This window comes from Sminthopsis crassicaudata, chromosome 1 (assembly GCF_048593235.1).
Source record: "Sminthopsis crassicaudata isolate SCR6 chromosome 1, ASM4859323v1, whole genome shotgun sequence".
Lineage (NCBI taxonomy): Eukaryota > Metazoa > Chordata > Mammalia > Dasyuromorphia > Dasyuridae > Sminthopsis > Sminthopsis crassicaudata.
Genome location: NC_133617.1, coordinates 611,693,256 through 611,719,097, shown reverse-complemented (window position 1 = coordinate 611,719,097; position 25,842 = coordinate 611,693,256). Strand labels below are relative to the sequence as shown.

Sequence of the window (25,842 nt, the reverse complement as noted above, 5' to 3'; positions counted from 1 at the left end):
CTAGACCCTTTCCCCTCAATTTTATAGTTTGCAAATAGAAGTTCATATTATTTAGTTAAACACTCATTTCTTTCTGAAGCTACATTAAAGTTCCATACTGATTCTTGGTCAAAATCTCTAAAAACAAATAACAAAAAGAAACCCCTGAGATCTCTGTTTTCTAAGATAACATGCTAAAAAAAAAGTTGAACTTAATTAAAAGTTATTTCCTCATCTCTCTCACCTTAATGACTTGTTCCTTTAAAATTAATATCCTAATTCTTTGATTAATACTTAATAATACCTTCCTCTTGCAAATTATTTTCCTCTACTCTGTGTATATCTTTTATGAATTTAGGCATTTGTTCATTTTCTTCTGCCCCCCACTACAATGTAAGAATCTTTTTTTTTTTTTTTTTTTTTTTTTTCTGAGGCTGGGGTTAAGTGACTTGCCCAGAGTCACACAGCTAGGAAGTGTTAAGTGTCTGAGACCAGATTTGAACTCAGATCTTCCTGACTTCAGGGCTGGTACTCTATCCACTATGCCACTTAGCTGCCCCCTTCAATGTAAGATTCTTGAGGGAAGTAACAGTGTTTTTGTTTTTCTGTACATCCTAGGTTCTCTGTAAAGTAACTGGCACATAGTAAATGCTTAATGCATTGTTGTTTGGTGAATTTATAATAGTCTTAATTTCTTGAGAATAGATTAAAACCCATTATTGTCCTTTTCTAACTCAAAATGACACTTTTTTTTCATTTCACCTATTTCTCTATATATCTATACACACATATATATGCATATATGTGCATATATGCATACAGAATATAATATACTTGATCAGTGGGAAAAGAGCATAAATTTAAAATATGATTAATTCCATGTGTATTTAGTATCACACACTTTTTTTCTTTCCAAAATCTCTTAGATACCATTGGTTAATTACCCTCTACATAGTGATTTTAATCAGGTCAATCTCTAGGTGGCCAAAGAATGTCAATCACTTTAGTTTTTATAGACATTTTTTGAAACCCGATTCAGAATAGTTCACCAACTTATCCAGTTTTAAAACACATGTAATAATGTTTTATTTGTTTGTTTATTCCTCCCTCTGAAAAGTTTTCTCAGTGTAGTAACTTCTCCATTATTTCTGCTTCCACAAAGAAGCTCAAACAGTCTAAGGAAGAAGATTATCAAATAATAAATGTAGTATTGACTCTGAGGGAAGCCAGGAAAAGCTTAGGCAAAGTCCTCTCCACTATCTTGGTCCCATTCCTCCCCCTCCCCTAATTAAATAATAAATCTAAAAGCTAGCTCATCTGGTATTACCTGTGATAGGAGATGAGGCAAGAACCTCAAAGGGAGCTTATGTGCCATAAAAATCTCTATTTTACATTGAAAAAATTTGAACCATATCTTTTGCCTGCTTAAAATCAAATAGATATATTAATTTTTAATAAGCATTTTGGAAGTATTAAACAATCTCAGTATCAGAGAAAGATTAAAGAAGAAATCCTGATTTTAAAAAAGTCCCCAAAGAGACATAAATTACTACAACAAATATCTCATGAGATATTTTAAAGCTTCTGGATCCCAATTTCTTCATCTGCATATCAAAGTAAGGGTTAGACCTGCATATCAAGGAAGGGGTTAGACTAGATAACTTTGAAGGTCCCTTCCAACTTTGTGAATTTCTAAACATACATTATCACATATTTTTATTTCTATTACTATATGTTTAGCACAATGCCTAGCACACGTAGGCACTTAATAAATGTTGATTGATGATTGTAGAAATCAGCAGAAATTCTTCTTTTTCTTGCTACTATTTATTCCATCCTTTATTGACCTTTGATTTATCACATAGATCCATGCTTGGCTACGCTGAGCTCTGCAATGCCTTCTGAGAGAGAAAAAAAAATAATGTTATTAAATGTCTATAATTATTGCATATGCTGAGATAGTGCAATAAAGAACTTTAAGCTGCCACAACCTATTTGTCTTGTCTACATTGTCACTGCTAAAGTTGAGAAAACCTACTTCATGATCCTCCCAATAGATTCTGCTTTCTGTGAGATTTTTTTTCTATAATAAGGAAATATGACTGTACAGTGGATCTTGGAGTGGATGGAATGTCAGACAAAATTATGTGAAGCATGTAAACTTTTGCTTTGGGCTTTTCTCACTCTTTCCCTAGCCCTTCTCCCTGATCTTCTCTAGCCTAAGTATTTCTTATATTTATTATTCTGTGCTATCATTTTTTAAATTATAATAATAATTATTATTTTATTCTATCATTTTTTCTTCCATAAAACCTTAATTTCAGTTAGATAACCTGTAAGGCAGATTTGTTGATAGCAATAGTTTGTTACCCTTCTTATTTTAGTATTTAAGTCTTAATAGGTAAATAGATTTCAAAAGTCACAGAAAAGAATATCTAATGGTGTGGTTTGGGACAGTGTAAGAAATGGCTGAATCATATCATATAAATAATTGCTTACTTTCTTCCCAAGGCTGGTCCTATATGGGTAATATGCATGGAGAGAAATAAGAAAAACTAGTCAATAATATCTTTATTGATAAGTACTGGAAGGAAGTAGATTGAATTTTAGAATGAGATATACTAAACAACAAATAAAGGAAGAATATTCACAGGATTATAGATTTGGAACTGGAAGGGATTTAATGGATGAGGAACTAAGTTAAGTGACATGTCCCAAATCACTAAGGTAGTAAGTAGGGGAACTGAAATTTGAACTCACACCCCTGGGGGCAGTTAGATGTCAACATGGATAGAATTGGCATTAGGAAGACTCATATGTATAAGTTTTATATGTTCAAATCTGGCCTCAGACACTCACTAGCAGTGTGACCTTGGACAAGTCACTTTCTTGCCATACTTTCCTTATTTATGAAGTGGACTGGAGAAAAAAAAATGGCAAATGACTCCGTATCTTTATCAAGAAAGCCTCACATGGGGTCATAAAGAGTCAAACATGACTGAAAACTACTGAACAAACAACAATAACAAGCCTGAGTACAGTTTTTTTTTTCCTATTGAAACCTAAAAATAATGGAAATAAAAAATAAAGAAAAACATTTAAATATCTCCTCAAGCAATATGGAATAAATAGGATACAGTCTACAGGAACATATGGTCTTAGTAAGGTTTCTACTAGAGGAAAAAAAATCCATTTCCAGTGTTGGGCTTTGGGGCATTATTTAAAATTGGGATTTCAGATATTGTGAGAAGAATGTAAAAATTCTCTATCTACCATGTAGCACAGTTAACAGCTGCTTTTCTCCCCCTAGGACCAAGCTGACCTTGGCCAACCAGTAGGTATTCTGAATAGTATACATTGTGAAACATGCAAGGAGAGAAGTATTCATGCTTGGCAGAATTTACTATCCTTTTTGCTCTGTCTTTTACTATGATAAATCCCCTATCTATCTTTTCACTGCTCCTGTCTGTCTCATATTTCTTCTCTGTGGTAGATGCTTTTCAAATGTAGTTTGATTCTGGTTGGTCCTGACCTTTTATAGTACACTCCTGCCTCCCATCAGGCTTTATATGACTGTTAGTTTCTGCACATGTGCAGAGACCAGTGACTCTGTGACCTCTAGAGCAGCTTTCTAAGAATAACTGTATATGAGTTTTGAACATTTTTTTTAATACTAGCATTATTCAAAGGCATGAATGGAGAATGAACCTTAGGCTTCATTTTCTTTTATGTTTTGCATCAGAGCCAGTATTCTGACATCAGAGATGGGGAAAAGATTTCATACAGAAATAAAGCCTGGCCCAACTAGCTATTGCAACAGTGGTGATGCTGGCAGCCCTTCAAGCTGTACTGTGTAAACTTGAGCATACGGCTATGTTTTCATAACAAGCTCAAATTTTCATTTTGGTTCAAAGTTCTGAATACTTGGATCACACCTCCAGTAATAATCCAATCTGGAGACAGGTCAGGGAGTAATAAAATACTTGGAAAGCCTTTTTTTCCTCACTTTTGATGTTGTTTTTTTCCAATTCTATTGTTAACCTTACTTCAAATGCAAGCACAGTAATTCATTTATGATATTAGCAACAACACATGGTAAACTTTCGTTGGCATAGTCAAAACTTTTCCTTATATTTAGTTTCTGTTCACATTCTATTTGTGTTAATATGCTTAAAGTTACAATAAAATCAGTTTTAAATCAATGAGGAATAATTTAATTTCTTGCAAAAAATTAAACAAAGATTGAGCAGCACTTTAAATAACAGTTTAAAATGAACATGTCCTTTTCCTAATCCTCTTTACATCCCTCGGTAATAGAGGCTTATATAGAAATGTTCATTTTGTCAATCTACACCTACCCTTCATTTTTCCTTCCTTTTATTTTGTTCTACTTTCCATTTACCCCACTCATTTCTTCCCCTAATAACCTTTCTTCTCTCTTTCTTTTCATTACTCTTTGCTTTTCTATAGATATTTTCATTCTCTGTCTTTCAGGCAATAGATAAAGTCACCTACAATCTATTCTTTTCCCCGCCTATTCAAAAGTGTGATCTTCCAGCTATCTCCTCCTTCTACTGTGATAGGAATTACTCACTCTTGCTTCTTTGCTCGTGGCAAAGCAAAAGAAAACAGAATTACTCTGCTAGGGCTTGCCTGAAGTTTCCAGGAGTCAATTTGCAATGATTTGACACTTGGACTGAAGTGCCATATGTATCATGTGCCTTTCTGATTTGCAAATCAAAATCCTAAGACTGGAATAAATGTCCTGGCCAGACTTAAAAGATACAACTTTTAAAAATATGTCATGCTGAAATCCAAAGTCAGCAACAGCATAAAGGGGACTTCATTATTATTACTGATAGGCCATTCTCTTCCAAAAGAGAAAGCATAAGATACAGCCATTTCTGAAACTGAGCCAAGAACAAGACATATAACAGCATCCTCAGTTCTGACATGAAACACAAAATAATTCGAATTCTAATAAAGTAAAAGTCAGCAATATGCTTGTTATGGGAAAATATATAATTTCTCATTTAATGTTTTCAAAAATATAGGGATATTTCTAAGATATTAAAATTCATTCTGTTACAGGGGGCTTCTTTTCTTCTCGCTTTCTTTTAATGGCATATCATCAATTTAGGTTCAGAAGAAGTTATGTTTAATAACTCAGTGTTTTTATAGATAGGTTGAATACTCTGAAATCAGAATGAAAGGTTCTTGTTAGTTATACTTATGAATCTTACAACCACCATGCTTCATGACTTACTGTGTTTTGATAATAAATTATGAGAATAATCTCTAAGTAAACACTACTGCTTAACTTCCATAGAATATACTTAAAAATTTATATGGAGAATAGAAGATGCTATATTATATAGCACCATATAGTTTAATAAATTAATGTGTATGTATAATTATAGAGTACAGAAACAATGTCAAACCACAAATGACTTTATCATGACCATACTTTGAGGAGGATTATGATTTATTGGAATTTTTATTTCCAGTTGGTATGCTATGATTAGATATGTCAGGACAATGGATAGTATTCATTTTATATTTATGAATTATGAGATGGGAGCATTCAAAAGAGAAAACTTGTCATCCCTGATATTTAAAATCACACTGAAGATGAACATAATATGTAGTGACCATTTGCCTCCCTCCTTTCCCAATAAAGAAGGTGAAATTTTGTATACCCAATTCCAAAATACATAGAAACACAATTGTACTTGTAATTTATTTCATTTTAATGGATAATTTGAGAACTAGCATAACAAACTTTGATTTATATATTGGTCTTATAGTATGGAATGCTTTTGTCTTAGCACTTAACCAAAAAACCGTCTGTCATTTAAACCACATGTTATTTGTATTTTTGAATTGCACATCTGTATAAATCAATAAATGTATATATTTCAAATTCAAATCCTACATTTGAGTTAGTATTATTTTTAAAGGTTTTTTTTTTTTTTTAATTTGTCTTCTTTGGGGAGAGGGGGAGGTCTCAAGTTTTACACAATAGAGGTTTACCAGGTGAAAGTCAACAATAGTCAATTGTAAAGTGGCTTAATGGTAATTCTTGTGTTTAGCTTCAGGACCTACTAAATCAACAAAGCCTGATGGGCTATCTAATGAGCACGTGGACGTGTGTTCTGTGTACAAAAAGGGGGGAAGGATGAATATGGAATAACACACAAAAGTGCATGATGCCTTCTCTCTCTCTTACACACACAGACATTGCAACATTTTAAATAATAATTGTGTGAAACAAACTGGAAAATATTTTATTTAATATGCATATTTGTGGTATTATAAATTAATTTTCACTTATATAAATTTAGCCTACCAGCCACACTGTTCTATATTATTTTTGTTTCAAGCCGGTAATGCTAAAGATGCTGCTTAAATGATTTCATCCTCCTTGTTATTTGGGGGGAATTAAGATTGATTTCTAGAAAGGTAGTAAAAAGAACAGAATGACAATGTGCTGCCAATAGTTTGGTTCATTTTCTCATGTTGAGTAAGGGATTTTCTCACAAAAGATTTTCAAATAATACAAAAGAAAGTGGGATATGGAACCCCCTTTCTCCTATATTTTACTATATGATTGGTTTGATCTGCTTTCTCAGTGGAATAGGAAAGTAAAAGTAGAGGTAGCCTTCTTCCTTTCGATATAACCCTGAAATAGAAGTGAGAAGTCTCCTGGAGCTGTCACACATTTTAAAAAGGGCTATTGCACAGGTGATATTTTCTTTCTTTTCCCTAGTTCTTTTCCAGGCGGTTACAGAGATCTCCATTCAGATCAATGATCCTAGCTTGGAATCCTGGAGATTACCTCCCCAAGTCAGCAGCAAGGATGTTCTTCCTACTCTCCAGTTTATTTTTTTCCCTCATTACTCTGATCCTTCAGGTGAGATTATTTTTGGTTTGGAAACAAGATGTAACTATTAGAAGGCTTCTTTGAAATTAGTGAAAGGGAGAAAAGGGTAAAGGACAACGGTAATCACTTTCCCTTTATTTGGTGTCCCTTGTAGTTTGCCTTCGTTTTTCGACAAAGTTAGTGTTCCGGAAGGTGGGGAGGGAGAGTGGAAGGGGTCGAAAGGAGGGGGTATTAAATATGATCCTACAAGGAATGACCAAAGAGCATTTTTATTTTTACTGAATTGAAAGAAAGAGAGGATGGAGACGAATGTGAAGGAATGGGGGAGTCTTATTTCCAGCTTTCCTTCCTCCTGAACTTAGTCTAGGAAATATTAGAAAGATATGGACACTTCCTTCCACCTTCTCCAGATCACCGCGAGTTAGTGAGGGCCTTGAAAAGGAGAAGAAACTTCTCAATTATTCTGAGACAAGAGTGATTTTTTAAAAAGGAGGGGGGGAGTTCACGAAGCTCTAACTCCAGAACAAAAAATACAAAGGAAAAAAGTCTGCGATGGATGGAATAGGGGCAGGAAAAAAAATAAAAATGAAATAAATCCCCTCAAACTAGTGCGGGTCCTACGACCTGGGTTGGAGAAACTGGAGGTATTGATAGAATGGACGGGGGGGGGGGGGGGGAGAGGGGCGGGGGAATGAAATGAAAATCCATTCTCTAGGAATTGTTCAAGAAATGAGAAAGCACTTGAGGATTGTCTTCTTTCTGCAATTTCTGTGTGATGCATTTGTTACGGGCTAAGCTTTAAGTAGCAAAGTAATCAGTTTTAACTCTATTTAATGTCAGGGACATTCTTAAAGTCCGTTATACACACGGACTGAAGGGAAAAGGAAGATGAGAGAAAGAGACAGAGAAGGAGACAAAGACAGAGAGACAGACAGGGAGAGGAGAGAGAGAGAGAGAGAGAGAGAGAGAGAGAGAGAGAGAGAGAGAGAGAGAGAGAGAGAGAGAGAGAGAGAGAGAGAGAGAGAGAAGAGAGAGAGAGAGAGAGAGCTTTTGTGAATAACTCAGCATTCTTTCACTATCATTATTTCTCTATTTCATTGTAGCTCCTTATCTTCTCGCAGACTCCCAAAGCACCGATTTTGCAAAAAATTCTCGCCCACCCACGCTAAATTAAGCTTTCCAAACAGTCTCACTTTGGCAAAAGATACTAACTGCTCACGAGATTTCACGTTCAATAGCTCGATCTGAGATTTTTTACAAATCAAGAGGTGCTTTGAAAAGCATGAAATCTTGAGCGCTTTATGTGACCTTCTTTCCTTTGAATTTTAAGAGGATAGCTTCACTTTCCTGAGTTTGACTTCTGCATTCCTCCTGTTCCCCCACTCCTCCCCTCCCCTTTCCCTAATTAAACCTGGAACTCTCAATGTGAACTGGTTAATAGGTGAGGAAGGGCGGCCAGCGCTGCCAGAGAGGCTGCCTGGCGTCGCGATTCAGGGCTGCTTCTTTTAAGGAGCAGCGTGATTTAATAAATAGGATTGTATTATTAACTGCAAGAGCTCGGGGCTCCTGGGTAGCTTTATCTAATAAACCTCGTAGTGCCTGGATAGATTTAGTACTGATCTAGTTGGTTCCTCCTGAACTTTCAGTGGCAAAGGCTTGGAAGATTAAAGATCTCTCACACCCCTCTCTTTAAGAAGCCTGAAATGTAAAGATTGCCTTCAAACCTACTTCCTCCCTCTTACTTACCGGTGGGTTGTTGTCAGGGTTCCTTATATATTTAAAATAAGTTTGGATATGTTCTCTCAGATTTCGGAATCAATTCGACAGAGCCCGATAGATTGAGGAGGCGTTTGCAAATGACTTCGGGGTAGAATTTTCAGGAAACCAAAGTCCCCATTCTCGAGGGTGACAGATGGTTCAGGGTACCTGAATAGGCGAACCCATCTCAAGTGTAGTAAGTTTCTAGCGTCGCTTTATCCCTCAGTAATATACGCTCTTGTTATAGTCTAACGGACCCTAACTTAGCTTCTCAGACTGCTCAGCTCCGTTGCTAGAGAATTCGAAATAAGATTGGTGGCACAGAAAGTCTAATTAGGGTGCGTTAAACCTGAGAAGCAAATTCCTGTTGAAGTCTTCTTTTGTCTTAACTGATTAGAAAACAACTAAAAACTCAGTTCAAGTCAGTACTGTGGCATGAGAGCACAGAAAATTAACTTGATGCGGGCTAAATTATTAAGCAACTGCATTTATTATAGTTTACCATTGCCGATTATAATCCTTTGCCTCCCGCTGATGCACATGGAGAAACTGCTACTTTCTTCTTCCCCTTTGAATTAGATAGGACTGTTATCTTGGTTTTAGAAGTCGCGGACCAACACTAGAATAGATAGAAAATACCTGGTCGTTGATACATAAAGAGTTATATCGTGGCTTTCTTTAAACGCACATAATTTCATCTGACCCCTGGACGTGATGAAAGATATTGATTGCTAGTTGTTCCATATTACCTGATAGAAGATTACCCAGAAAGCAAAAAAGAAAGAAAGGGGGAGAAAAGGCAAGGGATGGGATGTGTTAACACATTCATTTCTATTTTTACACAATAAACCAAACATATACATATCTTATTTTGTAATTTCTTAATCCTGTGCATATTAATATCTGAAAATATAAGTCCTTCTGCAGTCTTTCTCTAAATACCTTACTCACTGAAATTGGCAGTCCCACTCATTATTCCACTCCCCCAAACCCGAATCTGGCGCCGGCTAAATATAGAGCTTTGCCTTCTCAAGAACAAAATCCGAAATATGCAGTAAGTAAATCAGTGGCAAAAAGAAAGCATGATCAAAGCCCTCCTTTTCTTCCCAATCTTGGCTTGTTGGGGCGGAGACAGGTTTCTCCTTTACTGCACCTCATTTACCAAAGATCCAGCTTAAAATTCAGTCACATCTTTGAAGGTTGGAGGTGGCTGTCGTTGTTGTGTGGTGTGTTTTGCTTTGTCTTGCTTCTGAGTTGAATTTAAAACTGACTTAACTATTTGGAAGCCAGGGAGATTAAGAGTGGAATCTAACTTCAGGAATCCACCATCCCTTTACCATCAAGCTTCTTGGAGAATATTGAACTTTGAAGTATAGAAGGAAAACAATTACATAAAGATAGAAGTGAGTGCATGGACCCCAGATAGATGGGTATAATTTTTGCATCATGTCTATATGTGTACACTTTCATGGTTTTGGATACCTATAGCCTTTGAAGGGGTGTAATAAAACACATGCAGAACATTAAATTTTCAAGTTATTGTAAGGTGTGTAAGGCCAAACTAGGGATGGAAAAATGTCACTGAAAATCTTTATATTATTCTCTTTCCTCACATATCTCTATTTAAAAAGATTATCAGTATTATTATTTTTATCCAACAGCATACACTGGAGTCAGAAAAGTATTTTTTTTTAAACGAGAGGATTAATTCCTCCTTTGAACACAAGAGGTCGCTCCTGCGATCAAATACGAAAGGAAAAAAATATTGTCTAAACTGTTCTTCGCCACTTGATTTATTCTACAATAAGCATATTTTAAGGGTGAGATTTTTTTTTTACGGGTATACACACTGTTATACTACAAGGAAAAGCTGAGTTGAGAAAAGACAATGAATTATGAATAACCAAATTCATATTTCAAGTACAAATTAAATTTCGTTATAAGAATTTTGCGATTAAGATATGATAAATTCAGCCCTAACTTTCTGGTGGTTAAAATCCTAGCAGTAGTTTTCCCATAGATTTTGATTAGATACATTGAAAGGCAAAATAAGGATTGGTCTTCCTCAAGCCTTTCCCTTTGCCAGTATATTCTATACGAATTTCCAGATCTCTTCCAGGTTAGAGGACGATTAGTAAAATATTTGTTTACAATATAAGCGTGGGTTGACAACAGGAAAACAGGTTGTCTTCCACCATTATGGTGAAATTGGCCATTACTAAAGGTTTTTCCCCAGCCACATGCCAGCTTGTCTGTTTGGAATTGCTATCATCAGCAATAATTCTTTGTAATTGCTTATTGGTTTACAGAGCTAAAACACCACACTGTGTGTAGAGGAGGTGGGAGGTTAGAGAGATGGGGGGAGTAGCACTGTCAATCTCCAGTCCAAGTCATCCAGCACCTTGGATTTTCTAACCTTTACTTCCATGGTGACTAGTCAGGATGATGGAATATATTGTGATAAATCATATCCTTTCCTTCTGACTTAAGGGAAAAACAAAAACAAAAACAAACAAAAAACTATAATTAGCTTGTTTATCTTTATAGGAATCCCAATTCTCTTTTAATAGATTTTCCTTATAGTGGGAAGCGAAGTTTTTTTTGTTTTGTTTTGTTTTTGTTTTTTAAACTCATTTAATCTAATATCACTAGGGACAAGAAACTCAGCGTGGTGTTTTGTTTTGTTTTAACAAATATTGCTTTCTAATTTTCATTTCCCGAGACTGTTTCCCCACTTGATAATCTCTTAAACTAGTTCCGCCCTTTCTATTTCAAATATACCACACAATGAAAAATGTGATGATCGGTTTAGGCACAAATTTGAGAGCAACAGGGAGAGAAGTCCGGGGAAGACACTGGAGAAGCCTCAGTCAACTCCATGAGAAATTGCCACTTCTGTTTGTGCCCAGGAAAGACCTGCCCACATATACAAAGCAACAGAATTGCCTACAGATCCTCAGAGGTCCTACCTAAGGCTAAATCAAGCAAAAAGATACAAAGAAAAGAACTTCCCAAATACAAAACTTCCTGGAGGCAATAAGATACTAGAGTTAACGCCTTCCAGAGTTTGAATTTGGAGGTTCTTTAATTTTTTTTTTTTTTTAATTGTTAGGCACTTTAGGAATCAAATACTCCGAAGTTTTACTTAATCTTCGGGGGGTGGGGGAGGCGAAGCTTCTTGGCCTTGCAATGTTTCTTATTTAAAGATATCACTGAAAATTTACCGATGACTTCCTACAATGATCCTTTCAATCGAAGCAATTTCCAGAAAGTAAATCATTTGAGGATTTTCACAATTCATGAAATAGGATAGGTTTTTTTTCTCAAATCTTCAATATTAAGTCCCCTCTGAACACCCTTTTTAACTGAAAATAAAAGGCAAAGAATGCATATATATATATGTTTATATATATACATACACACATATATACTCATGTACATGTACATATACCTATATACACACGCAATACATTAGGTATATAAATATATGTGTATATATGTGTATATACACAGATATGTACATATTGGCACTTGCTACACTTAATTACAAAAGCATTTTTAAAATAAAAGATAAGGCAGCAGGAGACAGAGAAGTGATAGCATATATTAGGTTTTGTTTTTGTTTTTGTTTTTGTTTTCCTCCGAGGTAGTTTAATTTGTTATTAGACAATCAGGAAGTTAGGACTCCGCATTTCCAAGTCTAATCTTTCTATTTCTAAAGTTAAAATGCAAACACACATTTTGGAAGGGCTGGACGGGAGAAAAGCAGTCTAAGGTGAAAACTTTATTTTTTACCTGTGTATTTTCACACTGATTCTCAGCTAAAGAAGGTATCACCTTACTTTCCTTAAGCTTGCGATGTGGCGGGGGAGGGGGGAAAGAAGGAGGTGAACGTGGTACTACTGTGCAAATAACCCTTCTAGAGCCTACTCCTTCCCGTTCTCCCTTTGCCTTCTCCCCCACCCTCTTTTTCTTCTTGACTTGGTACCACCACCACGAAGAGCCCTATTCACTCCTGCCTAGTAAGCCGGCAGAGCCGGACTCTGGGACCACGCGTTAAAAGAAAGGGAGAAGCCAACCAACATACCCTCCCGTTCCAAAACCCACCCCCTCCCCTTCCTAACACACATGGAACCTCGTCCACGGGAAGACCTACCAACCAGCCATTCGCCGCCAGCTGCACAAAAGCGGGCCACGAAGAGGCTCACCGGAACGGTGGAGAAGCAAGGAAAGGAGGGAAAGGAGAAAGAAAAGCGAGAGGAATAGAGGGAAATTCATCGACAGAAATGAAAGGGGGAGGGGAGAGGAAAAGGAGGGGGTAAAGGGGGGAGAGACTGAGCAGCGCACAGCATAAAGTATCAAGGGAGATGGACAAGAGCCCTGAGAAAGTTGCCTCTGAATTCCTAATCCTCTCCTGCAGGCTCGCCGACGGGCCAGTGGCTCTCAGGACCGGAGAAACTGAAATATGATAATCAGAACAGCTGCTCTGTGCTCCTCTTAACCAATGGGAGAGGAGCAGGGTTGACGTCTCCGCGCTTTGCGTCAGACCAATGGAGATTGAGCTGAGTTGGAGCTGAGAAGTTTGAGTAAGAGATAAGGAAGAGAGGTGCCCGAGCCGCACTGAGTCCGACGAAGCAGCGCCTCTTCTACTCAAACTACTCGGGCTTAAATTGGACTGATCAGCTAGAGCGCAGCACAAGCCTGCAGCGTTTCTCACCCTTGCAACAACAGTGACCAATATTTCACACTTAGCACCAGCTCCAACCTCCTCTCTGGTCTTTTAGTCAACTGTACAACCACCATTTCACTGTGGACATTACACCCTCTTACAGATATGGGAGACATGGGAGATCCACCAAAAAGTAAGAGGAAATTTTACCTTGTTGGAATCAATGTGCTGTTATTGTGCCGGGTAGCTCTACTGAACTTGAGTTGTTGACTTGAGGGAAAGCTGCTTTTTATCTTTGTCTCCATGCCTGCATGCTTGCTATCGGTTCTTATCTTGGGGAGTCTGATCGTACCTAGGGTTTGAATTACTCTTGTGTGCCTGTTTTCTCACCACCACCTCCTTCCAGGCGTTCTTGGGTGCTAAGCGATGGTTTCCCTCCACGGGAATCCAAGCTCTTTTAGGAGGGTAGCCTCTAAAGGTCTGCCTGCTCATACAATACCCAGAGATGTGAATTAGCATTAGACTTGCAAACGAGAGCGGGTGACAACTGCATTGATGTCTGATCTTGCTAACAATATCGAGTCCTGGGTTATATTTAAGAGCGTGCTTAATGGAAAGTGTAGACATTCCCTCCCGTTCACTTAACGCTTCCAGTCAAAACCTTTTCTTTGACTTGACTTATACATAAGCTTTGCCAATGGTTATTGCAAAGGCGGAAAATAAATACAAAATGAACAGTTTTGATTGCGTGCTAGGCTTACGAATGTAGACTATTCAGATCTGCATTTTACATATGTTCCGCCTCCTTTTTAAATGAGTCAAGGTTTTGATGGCACACTTCAATTACCATCCAAAAGTGCAATACGCTTAAAAAAAAAAAAAAAAAAAAAAAAAAGCTCAACGAGTACTCCCTATAAGGGAACGACACTAAAAGTGTGTTTATCTCTGTAGGAGAGTAAACGGTTAGTCAATCATGTATTTATTTTCATTTCAGAAAAACGTCTGATTTCCCTATGTGTTGGTTGCGGCAATCAAATTCACGATCAGTATATTCTGAGGGTTTCTCCGGATTTGGAATGGCATGCGGCATGTTTGAAATGTGCGGAGTGTAATCAGTATTTGGACGAGACCTGCACATGCTTTGTTAGGGATGGTAAAACCTACTGTAAAAGAGATTATATCAGGTATGCCTTTTACACTGCTTTCTTATTTTATTAGATTTCTCTTTCCCTCTCCCTGCAAAGATGACCTTTCCCCCCTTCCCCAATAGAGTTTACTCCGTAGATGTCCAAAAAGTGAAAAGTTACTCTTTAAAGATATTCCAGGAATTAAGCAATGCCATTCACTTAACTTTTTAAAAGTGCACAGTGATTTTTTAAAAGAAAAACATTCTGTAATTTGTGGCTCCTACAGACCCCTCCTCTCTCTCAAGAATTTTTTTTTTTTTTTTTTTTTTTTTTTTTTTTTTTTAGAATAGATATAGTCAACTTTCCTGGGCAGATAATTGGAAGCTTTGAAATATAGGCAGCTTAGTTGAATTTTAAGAAGTTTATATTTCTTAAGTTAAATACGAGCACCCCCCCCCAAAAAAAAAAAATCTGTCTAGTGGCCTTGTAATAAGCTCTTAGAATAGAGGGAGAGGAATAAACCAAATTTCAGCATTAACTTTAAAAGCCCAAAGAGGAGATAATTAATTGCTCGTTATCTACATGGCGAATATTCTTGCCCTGGAATATTTAAGAACGAACCAACATATTCTCTGACAAAAGAAAAAAAACAAAAAAACCAAAAAACAAACAAACAAACAAACCCCCCCAAAAAAATAAACAAAAAACAAAAAAAAAAACCCACAACCAAACCCTGACATTTAATCTTTTTAAATATTAACCCTTTGGTGACATCTGACTGTCTTCTCTTTCTTATCTTATCTGTACTGATGAATTAGACAGAGCAGATCAAATTGCCCATCATCTGTCCGGGAACAATTGGCATATTTAGATAATGGAACTGCTTCCTTTCTCACATTAAAATCTGGTAACTGATAAAATGAATGACTGCCCAATACTGACACGACTAAAACCAACTTTCGCCTATGCTTTTAGTTTTTGTTGGATTGCCAAATTAAGTTATTACTCACCTAGAATGTATCCCTTGACCTATTTATGTGGCAAAGAACTTTCTGTAGCAACCACAAAGAAAAGGATTTTTTTTTCTTTCTAAAGAGGTTTTTGAAAACTGCATTTAAAAATAGAATGCATACCGTATGCCTCCGAAGTTTCTATTATCCCCTATATTTTCCCTAGCAAAATATCCCAATTTCTGTCCCAAAAATTTCTTCAGTACCTATTAATGTGTATTATAATTGTAGGATTCTTGTAAAAATGATAATTTCAAAGTTTTCCTATGATTGAAGTATGTCTTTCAAGATGTATTTCCTCTCAGGCTAAAAACAAACAAAACAAAATGCATCTTCTATGACCTATTGTGTCAAAAGCTAGTAAAACTCCACAGGGAAAATGGGGAGGAGGAGGGTGCCGGGAATTTCAATGTCAAAAAGTTTTATATGTTTTTGTCCTCAAAATAGGACCAGAGAAAAGGATGTTAACATTCTATAGAAAAAGAGATGTATGATTATATTCAGAAAAAAAAATCAACTTTATAGGAAAATTTTTTTAAAAAGTTCACTAAGGGGCGGGGAAACAAACTTTTGAACCTTGGAGCATTTGACAACTGAGCCATTTTTCTTGTTTATTCGATTGTCTTGCTCATGAACTTAGGAGTCTGGAGAGTGATCTTTCACTTAACACAAGCAGAAGTTTTCAGTCACTGTACTTCAATGTGTAGATATGACATCCCCCCGCCCCCCCAAGTTGTTCTCAGGCACACGTGTGCCTAATTTTGGACTCACATTTGCAAAACTACTCGACCTTACCCATCGCCCATCCCCCTTTCTCTGTTAAAAAACTTTTTTTTTTTTTTTAATCTTTACTTTCTTAAAGCTGATATACTTTTGGAATAAACTCTTCAAAGGTAAAAAGGTTGAACTGGAGAACAAAGTAGATATGTTTCTTAAGTAGATATCTTCTCTTTTCTTTGCGTTTTCCTTCTTTCTTTGTGTGAATCACACACACACATACACACACCGTTTCATTCTTTCTCCTGGTGTGAATGCCCTCCTCCCCCATTACTTTTAGAGAGACAGAAGGTCATGTGAATATGCAACCAGCATTAAACCAACGAGGTGACTTGTTTGTTTGCCCCTTGGTGTTGAAATGTCAGGGAGGAAGTCTTTATTTGGTGCCTTTTCTTTTCGGTTTTTACGATCGCCTCCTAGCTTTCGTGCAAGCTGAGATGTCTGGGTAAACGCTTCAGTGACTTAAAAATCAGCCCGAGCAGCAGAAGCAAAATGACTAAAAAAGAATAGGATGGAGAAGGCACTTTCTGTAGATGGTGATCCCCAAGGAAAAAGTTTCAGAAAGTCCCTGGAGCTGTATGTTGTGCTGAAGAGAATATAGAACATCTCAGAGATGTCCTTCAGTGCTTGTGTATATGTCTCTGTGTTTGTGTGTATATCTGCGCGCGAGCAGAGGCTTGACAGTCACTCCTCTCAACCTTTGTTTTCTACTTTGAGGGATACCCTTAGCTGTAGCCTTAGACAAGTTCCGGTTTGACGAAATTGGGGGAGGGGAGGGAGGAAACAGAAGAGAAGGTTAGACAAGCCGGATTGACCGATAACCTGGTTCTTCTCTCTGTTCTGCTTCATAACTCTGGGACTGGGGAGTAAACTGAGTTTTCTAATATATCAAGAAATTTCCCACGGTATCCTGAGATCAATGAGTGTGTGCAGAGAGGCAGGCAAGAAAGAGAAGAATAAGACAGAAAAAGAAAAATTTTATATACACATACACATATATATGTGCCTCTATTGTGTGTGTCTGTGTGTGTGTGTGTGTGTGTGTGTGCGAGAGAGAGAGAGAGAGAGAGAGAGAGAGAGAGAGAGAGAGAGAGAGAGAGAGAGAGAGAGAGAAAGAGAGAGAGAGAGAGAGATTCTGTCTTGTGATAAAACTGAATCATTTTATCTTTCTTGTCCATTTTTGGCCTCTGTATGCTAGTGCTAGTAGAGTATTGTAGAAAGAATAGTGGTGAGATTGGTGAGGTGGGGAAATGAATGAAGTAAAACCTTTTTACACCACCTTGTTCTCTCCCATACGGTGCCCCGCTCAGGTTATACGGGATAAAGTGCGCCAAGTGCAGCATCGGATTCAGCAAGAACGATTTTGTGATGCGCGCTCGCTCCAAGGTGTACCACATCGAGTGTTTCCGCTGCGTGGCCTGCAGCCGTCAGCTCATCCCCGGGGACGAGTTTGCGCTGCGGGAAGACGGCCTTTTCTGCCGGGCTGACCACGATGTAGTAGAGAGAGCCAGTCTAGGTGCCGGCGACCCTCTGAGTCCCCTTCATCCTGCGCGGCCGCTGCAAATGGCAGGTACTTCTCAGTCCTCGGGGGATGGCATGAATAAAGCGGAAACTAAAGGCCTGAGTCCTATCCACCTCCTTGGAGAAACAGAAGCTTCTTGCAATAGTTTGAGTAATACCAGCAGCACAACAGATCATCAATTAAATGGAGAGAAAAACTTTGTTGCTGTCTCTCTCTCTCTCTCTCTCTCTCTCTCTCTCTCTCTCTCTCTCTCTCTCTCTCTCTCTCTCTCTCTCTCTCTCTCTCTCTCTCTCTCTCTCTCTCTTCCTTTCTTCTCCCTCCGCCTCTCTCCCTCTCCTTTCCCTCTCTCTTCTTCTCCTCCCTCTCCCTCTCTCTTCTCTTCCTCCAAATAAACAATCTATACTTATACACACACATATACACACACAGCACATCTATATCAGTTACACAACGTATACTTACCTATGTATAAGTGCATGTCTTTACAGTCTGTGCATATACATAGGCAAATGACTTTTATAGAACTTCAGATTATTTTTATCCTCCAAAGCACGCTGTAAACACGCGTCACTGCCTCACCTGGTAATTTCCCTGTGCCTGTCTAATTAGAGGGGTTGAGACCTTTAGCTCTGTAGCTTCCACCTTTTCCAAGTTAGAGGTTAGGAAGAAAGCTAAGCTGGTGAATATTGAGACTCTGAGCCCCAGATCGGAAGGAAGTTTTTATTTTCAACATTTTGACAAAAAAGGGTGACCGAAAAGATAGAGATTAAATAATTGCAGGTCGGTACTCAGGGCTGTAATTTAAAACTGTCAACAAGCTAATCTGCAGTAATTGCTTTTTAAAGCAGGTCTGACTCTTTGAAACAGTTTTATGTGATTTGACAAGAATTTCATTTTCAGTATGGCATAGTTCGTTTTAGACTGGCCCTAACTTAGGAGTTAACTGAGTCTAGGTTGGGAGTGGGGGACTGAACCCTTGCATTGTATAGAATATTTTGTAGCTTGCAGAATGTAGGACGATTCTCCTAGGGAAAGGGGTGGTGATGATTAGAACAAAGAAAGGTTGGCAGGAACTCAGGCCATGGGCAATGAAGCAAAGGAATGTTTTACAAAACCAAACCTTCCTGTCTTGAAGTGTTCATAGTTTTTAATTGTCAGTCTACCTACAACACAGGACGTGACAAAACCACTGTCCTCCCCTCTCTGCCTTCGGGCAGCACTCAGAGATCTTTGTGCATGTTGTAGCCAGGGATTTGAAAAGAGCTTATACAGGGGCAGAGACAAGGGTGGCAACATGTATTGTATGCAGCAAATACTTTTCTTGGGGAAAACAGTAAAAGAGAACAAAATATTATCTTGCCGTAGGGCACATGGCTTCACAGCAGCCATTTATCTTGAGTTCAGACAATGTAATGAGCAAACATTTTTAGTTTCCTTTTCCTATGAGTGAAACAATTCTGAAATATTCAAACATATTTAACATTAGAGTAAAACAACAACAACAACAACAACAATAGGACTAGGATCATAAGCACACATACACAGGTACCTGGGAGATCACATGCATCAACATTTTTTTTTTTTTTTTTTTTTGGAATAGCCAGCATGAGTTTCACCGAACTTTGGCAAAATTCTCTTATCTCCTCATAGATATTCTCTTTGGAGTTAATTTGTTGTATATTTCTTTGAGGACTTAACCACTTTCAAATCTTTGCCTTTGCCTTCCTTTGACTGTCTCTTCAAAAGTAGTTACCCAATAGCCCCAGGTGTCAAGGACAACCATCCTTATCTTTCTGTCCTCAAAACATAAACCTGTAGGGAACAAGCATATTATAGGAGGGGTCTGGATTGTGTTTAGAATGGATTTCAATTGAAACCCAGGGGGAGAAGAAGAAATAATACTGAAATATGCATACTTGGGTTAGAGGTTGTAAGGGGAAGTGATTTTTTTTTTTTTTAAATGAACCTTTTTTTTTTTTTTTTTTTTTTTTTTTTTTTTTGATGCTATGCAATGATCCAGATTGGGGACAAATGTTGCTATTTACTGTCCCAGATTATTCAGCATTGACGTTTGTTTAGGAGAAAAACAGATTTAATTTCCCCTTTCCCTTCCCCCAATAATTTCCACATCCATCTCACCCTGTCCCATTCATTATCCATCTGATCAGAAAATAAATTAGAATTGTCATATAAATCCCATTGAAAAAAGAGAAATTATTAACAAAGCTTGATTAAGTGGATCCCAACCTTTTACTTGCTGTCCCTTCCCCAGTGTCAGTTATCCCACCCCAAGTTGCAGGAATCTTTCTTACTTTGCCTATAAGAATCCCTCTTCTTTTACAGCAGAACCCATCTCTGCAAGGCAGCCAGCTTTGCGGCCCCATGTTCACAAACAACCCGAGAAGACCACCCGAGTCCGAACGGTTCTTAATGAAAAACAGCTCCACACCTTGAGGACCTGCTATGCTGCCAACCCTAGACCTGATGCTCTTATGAAGGAGCAACTAGTGGAAATGACTGGCCTCAGCCCCCGAGTGATCAGGGTCTGGTTTCAAAATAAGAGGTGTAAGGACAAAAAGCGGAGCATCATGATGAAACAGCTCCAACAGCAACAACCTAATGATAAAACTGTAAGTGGCCCCATTCTTATTATTTCTCTTTTTACCTACTTTCTTTCCTAGAGATAAGAGAAGTGGAAAAGAAGAGGAGCATAGGAAGGGAGAGGAAAGAGTACAGGAAGCCTGTATTATAGGAAGAGTAGAGAAACTTCCTGAAGTACAAAGATTCCCTAAGCAGTCCTTAACCAACTTTATATGGAGCTTTGTTTCCAGCTAGTGTGGGATAGATTTTTGTGTACAGAAGAGATATCAAAATGGTTGCCTGTGGATGAGCTGCAGCCTTCAATTCTCCCCTATGTTCTTCAGGGATATTGTGTGATTGCTGGAAACCTCTTTTTGATGGAGGTTTAGGGTCCACTGGTTTCTCTAGTAGTCTGGGATACATTAGACATAATCCACAGAATTGTCCAAGAACCAGTGAGGAATTTCTTCCTCAGACTTTATAGTTCCTGGAATAGAAAAAGATAATCGGTTTTCAGAAGAATGAGGGGATCTGGAACTCTACTTTTTAGGATACTTAACTCATCCTTTATTCTGAATCACATGTATGTAGGTGAATAGAGTAGAGGAGAAAGAAGAGATAATATTGCTGTTGTGTTCTGCAGTTCAGTAATATGTGAGATTACCACAAGAGCACAATATAGACACTGATAAACACACACACACACACACACACAAATATGTTGTTGATCTAAAGTGATTTCACTTAGAGAAGTGGGGTTCATTATTTGTTTTTGTTTAAATTTTAATGGAATCAAACCGAGGATCTTGGAAACAGATCTGATTCCCAGGCCCTAGTTTGGGGATCAGGTCTGGGGGTGGAGAGGATGAAAGTTATGGAATTTCGTTTGCTCCTTAGATTCCATTAGTGAATTCATTAAATTCTGTAGCTGTTAATAAACTTGGTTGGCCAGCTCCTGTGGTACTCTGGCCTTCAATTGTTCACAATAGAAGCCAACCTCAAATAAGATTTTGCAGGAAACCTGAAAATAGGTGGGGCTTAAAGAAGAGAGGTCATGGGAACCAGCTCAAACCTCCAAGGAAAACCACGATTTGGGAAGTCAAAAGAAACCAGTCTCCTTTTTTATTTCTCTATCTGTCTGATGTGAATGTGCACTGTAGGGCAAATGCTTAAATAGATGCTTAATTACCTGGTGAGAGAAAAAGAGAAAAGAAACCCCCAGACACTTTTAGTTTAAGGTCAAACCAGACCTGAAATTACTTTCAGAATACTTCTAGTGCAGGAAATTAGGATAAACTGAAATACAGCTACCATCTATGCTCACTGCAGATTAGCTGAGTCAATAAAGGCAACTCTAGAGATAAGATAGTCCACAGGCCTGTTTGCTTAGCAGTCCTGGACTATGAAGGTAGGCCAGTTCATTAACGTGTGGGGACTGGGTGGGGGGACTTGTTTCTAGAATATCCAGGGGATGACAGGAACTCCGATGGTGGCTGCTAGCCCAGAGAGACACGATGGAGGTTTACAGGCTAACCCTGTGGAGGTGCAAAGTTACCAGCCTCCTTGGAAAGTACTGAGTGACTTCGCCTTGCAGAGTGACATCGATCAGCCTGCCTTTCAGCAACTGGTAAGTGTCAGCTCCCTGTCTGAGAAGACTGGATTCCTGAGATAGAAATGAGAGAAAGAGAGAGAGAGAGAGAGAGAGAGAGAGAGAGAGAGAGAGAGAGAGAGAGAGAGAGAGAGAGAGAGAGAGAGAGAGGGAGGGAGGGAGAGAGATGAACTGTGAGATGGAGAGGAGGGAAGGAAGGAAAGAAGGAAAAAATGACAGTTGCTTGCTTTGTCTTGGAGTCAGAGGGAGGAGAAAAATGGGAGGGGGTTTGAGGATAAGGGAGATGAAAAACTGACTACTATAGGTGTTTTATATAGCATTGTGTAATTTGAAGATATAGATTGACTGATATTTCTATTACTCAAGTCTAGTTTAGGGACAAACTCAGTTTGATGCCTCACCAGAGAAGGATGTATTTTGCTTATGATCATTATAGCACTTAATCTGCTTTTTATAAAGTCATTTCTCCTACTCCTGCTTCAAGGTTATAATATATCTGAATACTAAAATAAGCAGTTTTTAAAATAAATGATCAATGCAATATAATATGAACCAATTGTAGGCATCTTAACTTTCTGGGTGAAATATACAGAGAAACATTGTTCAATTTACCTACTTTATGTTATGAACTTAAGCTAAAAGGAATATGATTTTGATATGTACAAATGATTCTCAAGTACATGTATACAAATGCAATATGCATTTATGAATTACATGTTAGAAGTAAATAAGCAGAAGAGATGCATGCTTAATCCATGCATGCTGGGAGTTTTTACTTAGCTTGAAGGAGTTTTCTTAGATGAAAGGAAAAGAAGTATAAAGTGTAAACTTTTCCTAATTGAATTTCTGCTGACTGTGACAATTCAGCTGCAATAATAAGTGTAGCCTTAATTCTTTGGGTTATAAGAAATTGAATATTTTAACATGGGATCTTAGAGCTAAAAGAAAGGACTTTAGTCCAGTAGCTGTATTGAGGACACTGACCTTGCGAGAATAAGGTAATCTTCTTAATTGTGGAAAGGCAATATAGTGAGGTAGGAAAAATAAATGAAAAACAAACTTCTCATACTCAGTTGATTCATAATCATTCTGGCCTATAAAACAGTGAGAATGGGCAAGTTATTTACTTTCTTGAGTTTCATTTTCTTTATCTGCAAAGTGGGAATAATACTTCAAAGTACTATTGTAAAAATAGTTGTGTTTGTTGTGCTAGATAAACTTATTTTCACATGTAGATATATGATATATATTTTCTTTAATAATGAAGAATACATCATATAATTATTATGTACAAAATCCAACACTTTAAAAAACTTCTTCTATTCCAAAAGGAGATTCTAGCTCTAAATGTAAACTTCACATTGTGCAGGTAGGCCATTGACCAGTAGCCATTAGTGTTAAATAGGCTACCAAGAACCTGATTCCTTTTTCCCCTTAGGCTAGGCCAATCTCATTATCAGACACATGTACAGAAGCAACTTGTGATTTTACAAACATTTTAATGGGTTGAAATTTTTAAAGTTCCTGAAATGAAGATTGAGAGAGTTCTAGCTATTTTAAGTCAGGTCAGATAAACTATCACGCAAAAAAAGAGATCCAGGGATATCAATGTTTCCACCCATATTTTCAAGTTAGGTAAGAGATGGGGTCAGTAGGAGGTAGGAGAGGGGAAGAGATTTTATCCAGAAATGTTTTAAAGTCCATTATTTAAAGAGCCTTTGAATTGCTCTGCAATTTGAGGAACTTAACATTTGTAGCAAGCATTTACATGGAAAACAAACATATAAACAAAATAAATAAATGAATGAATGAATGAATGAATGAGTGAATGAATGAATGGTAGTTCCATGTGCTATTGGATAGAAAGCAAACCAGTGAGATCTCTTTAAGATTTTGTCTCAACCCTTTGGGTATCTGCTGAATATTCCTTCATCGGACCTGAATTCCTATTGTGTATTTCTCAATTCATGGGAGAGGCTTTGATGCATAGAGAAAAGACATTAGCTGCTCCCAGAGTAACATGTAGCCGGCAGGGTAATTTTATTGTGTACATGCATGGAGACACTGCCATACAGTTTCACTACAGAAAACACATTTACTCATTAATAATTTAATGCAACATAATGTTGGGAATTCAGTTAGCGTTAGAAAGAAAGCCCTCAAAGGAAACTCTGGTAGTAGCAATAGAAACATTGTACTATGTGTCAAGAGAACTGATTTAATCCCACCTCTACCTAGAATGTGACTTTGAATCAATTCTACTTTTGGGTTTCATTTTCTTCATCTGTACCTAAGAGATGATCATACTTAGAAATATCTCAAATAGTCTAGGAGAGGAGAAACTCTCAATAAATGTGCGCTATTGATAATGATTTGGAAAAAGTCCTAGAAACAAAGTTTTCAGTTTATTCTCAGGTGTTTCAAAACTGATACTTTACTAAACATATCTCTTTAATAAACATATGTATTATGAATGTATGTATATACACATATAAAACACATTTTAGTGAAGGGCAGATACAGATAAGTCCAAATGAATCCTTAATTTATCACTGTGAATTTTGCCTCTGAAGATGCAGCTCTCAACATACATATCATTTGTATGTGTATTTATATGTATATATTTGATGTGTTTATCACCTATCAAGTTTAAATATATTTAATAGGCATATGTGCCTATGAATATGCATATATTTATTCAGAAGTATATATGTGGATCTCTTTCCATAAACACAAGAATAGCCTCTTTTGTTCTTCCTTTTCTTTGTAGGTCAATTTTTCGGAAGGTGGGCCAGGTTCAAATTCCACTGGAAGTGAAGTAGCATCAATGTCCTCTCAGCTCCCAGATACACCAAACAGCATGGTAGCCAGTCCTATTGAGGCATGAGGAACATTCATTCAGGTGTATTTTTTTCCCTGTTGGAGAAAGTGGGAAATTATAATGTTGGACTCCAAAACAAAAGTATTTAACAACCAACTAATGAAAACTGAATCTAAGAATGGATGCTCCATGAAATGCACGAAGTCTGTTTTAATGACAAGGTGATATGGTAGCAACACTGTGAAGACAATCATGGGATTTTACTAGAATTAAAACAAACAAAAACAAACCAATTTAAGAAATGACAACAAAATGATATCCAATGATCATAGGAGTACTGAAAAAATAAAAAGACATTTGTAAAATGTAGAGGATTTATATTCACGGATCTCAAAAAAAAAAAAAAAAAAAAGCCTTTTTATTTCACTGTACATCTAGAATTAAACAAAAATAGAGATTTCTCTAGGCCATCCTAACCCGAATGGTGCTGTTTCTATATTGGTCATTCATTGCCTTGCCAAACAAGAGCTCCAGGAGATTTCAAAAGATCTCGAAGAGAAACCGGCCTTTTTGGCTGAAAGATTCATTGCAGGAAGATGGAGCTGCATTGGTTTGCGCTGTTTTTAGTTGATTTTAACAAGGGGTTGTTTGAAACCTGGGTCTCTTAGCATGTCCTGTAGCTGGTTTCTTTTTCTTTTCTTTTTCTTCTCTCTCTCTCTCTCTTTCTCTCTCTCTCTCTCTCTCTCTCTCTCTCTCTCTCTCTCTCTCTCTCTCTCTCTCTCTCTCTCTCTCTCTCTTTTCTCTCTCTCTCTCTTCTCTCTTTCTCTCTCTCTCTCTCTCTCTCTCTCTCTCTCTCTCTCTCTCTCTCTCTCTCTCTCTCTCTCTCTCTCTCTCTCTCTCTCTCTTTCTCTCTCTCTCTTTTTTTTTTGAGATCCATCCTCTAACAAGAAGTCTGAAACGACTTTAAAGGTTTTTGAATTCAGATTTAAAAACCAATTTATAAAGCATTGCAACAAGGTTACCTCTATTTTGCCACAAGCGTCTCGGAACTGTGTTTGACTTGTGTCTGTCCAAGAACTTTTCCCCCAAAGATGTGTATAGTTATTG

The 25,842-nt window shown here is 37.5% G+C and overlaps 1 protein-coding gene and 1 long non-coding RNA gene across 3 annotated transcripts; one reads left to right on the top strand and one right to left on the bottom strand.

Moving 5' to 3' along the window:
• Nucleotides 1–378: 378 nt before the first annotated feature.
• On the bottom strand, nt 379–13,058 carry LOC141551186 (uncharacterized). Its single transcript, XR_012484799.1, has 3 exons — nt 12,777–13,058; nt 9,123–9,239; nt 379–1,880 (listed from the first exon to the last, which is right to left on the bottom strand). It is a non-coding gene; the product is annotated as an uncharacterized LOC141551186 (long non-coding RNA).
• A 254-nt stretch (nt 13,059–13,312) lies between these two features.
• ISL1 (ISL LIM homeobox 1) lies at nt 13,313–25,148 on the top strand. 2 transcript variants are annotated; one of them, XM_074282548.1, is made up of 6 exons: nt 13,313–13,482; nt 14,284–14,473; nt 17,514–17,773; nt 20,069–20,355; nt 21,765–21,932; nt 24,685–25,147. In XM_074282548.1, the coding sequence occupies exons 1-6, from the start codon at nt 13,455–13,457 to the stop codon at nt 24,799–24,801; spliced, it is 1,050 nt and encodes a 349-aa protein (XP_074138649.1). In that variant the 5' UTR covers nt 13,313–13,454; the 3' UTR covers nt 24,802–25,147. The 2 variants fall into 2 exon arrangements, with proteins under 2 accessions (XP_074138649.1, XP_074138648.1); XM_074282547.1 differs by having other exon boundaries at nt 13,333–13,482; nt 20,072–20,355; nt 24,685–25,148.
• Nucleotides 25,149–25,842: the final 694 nt, after the last annotated feature.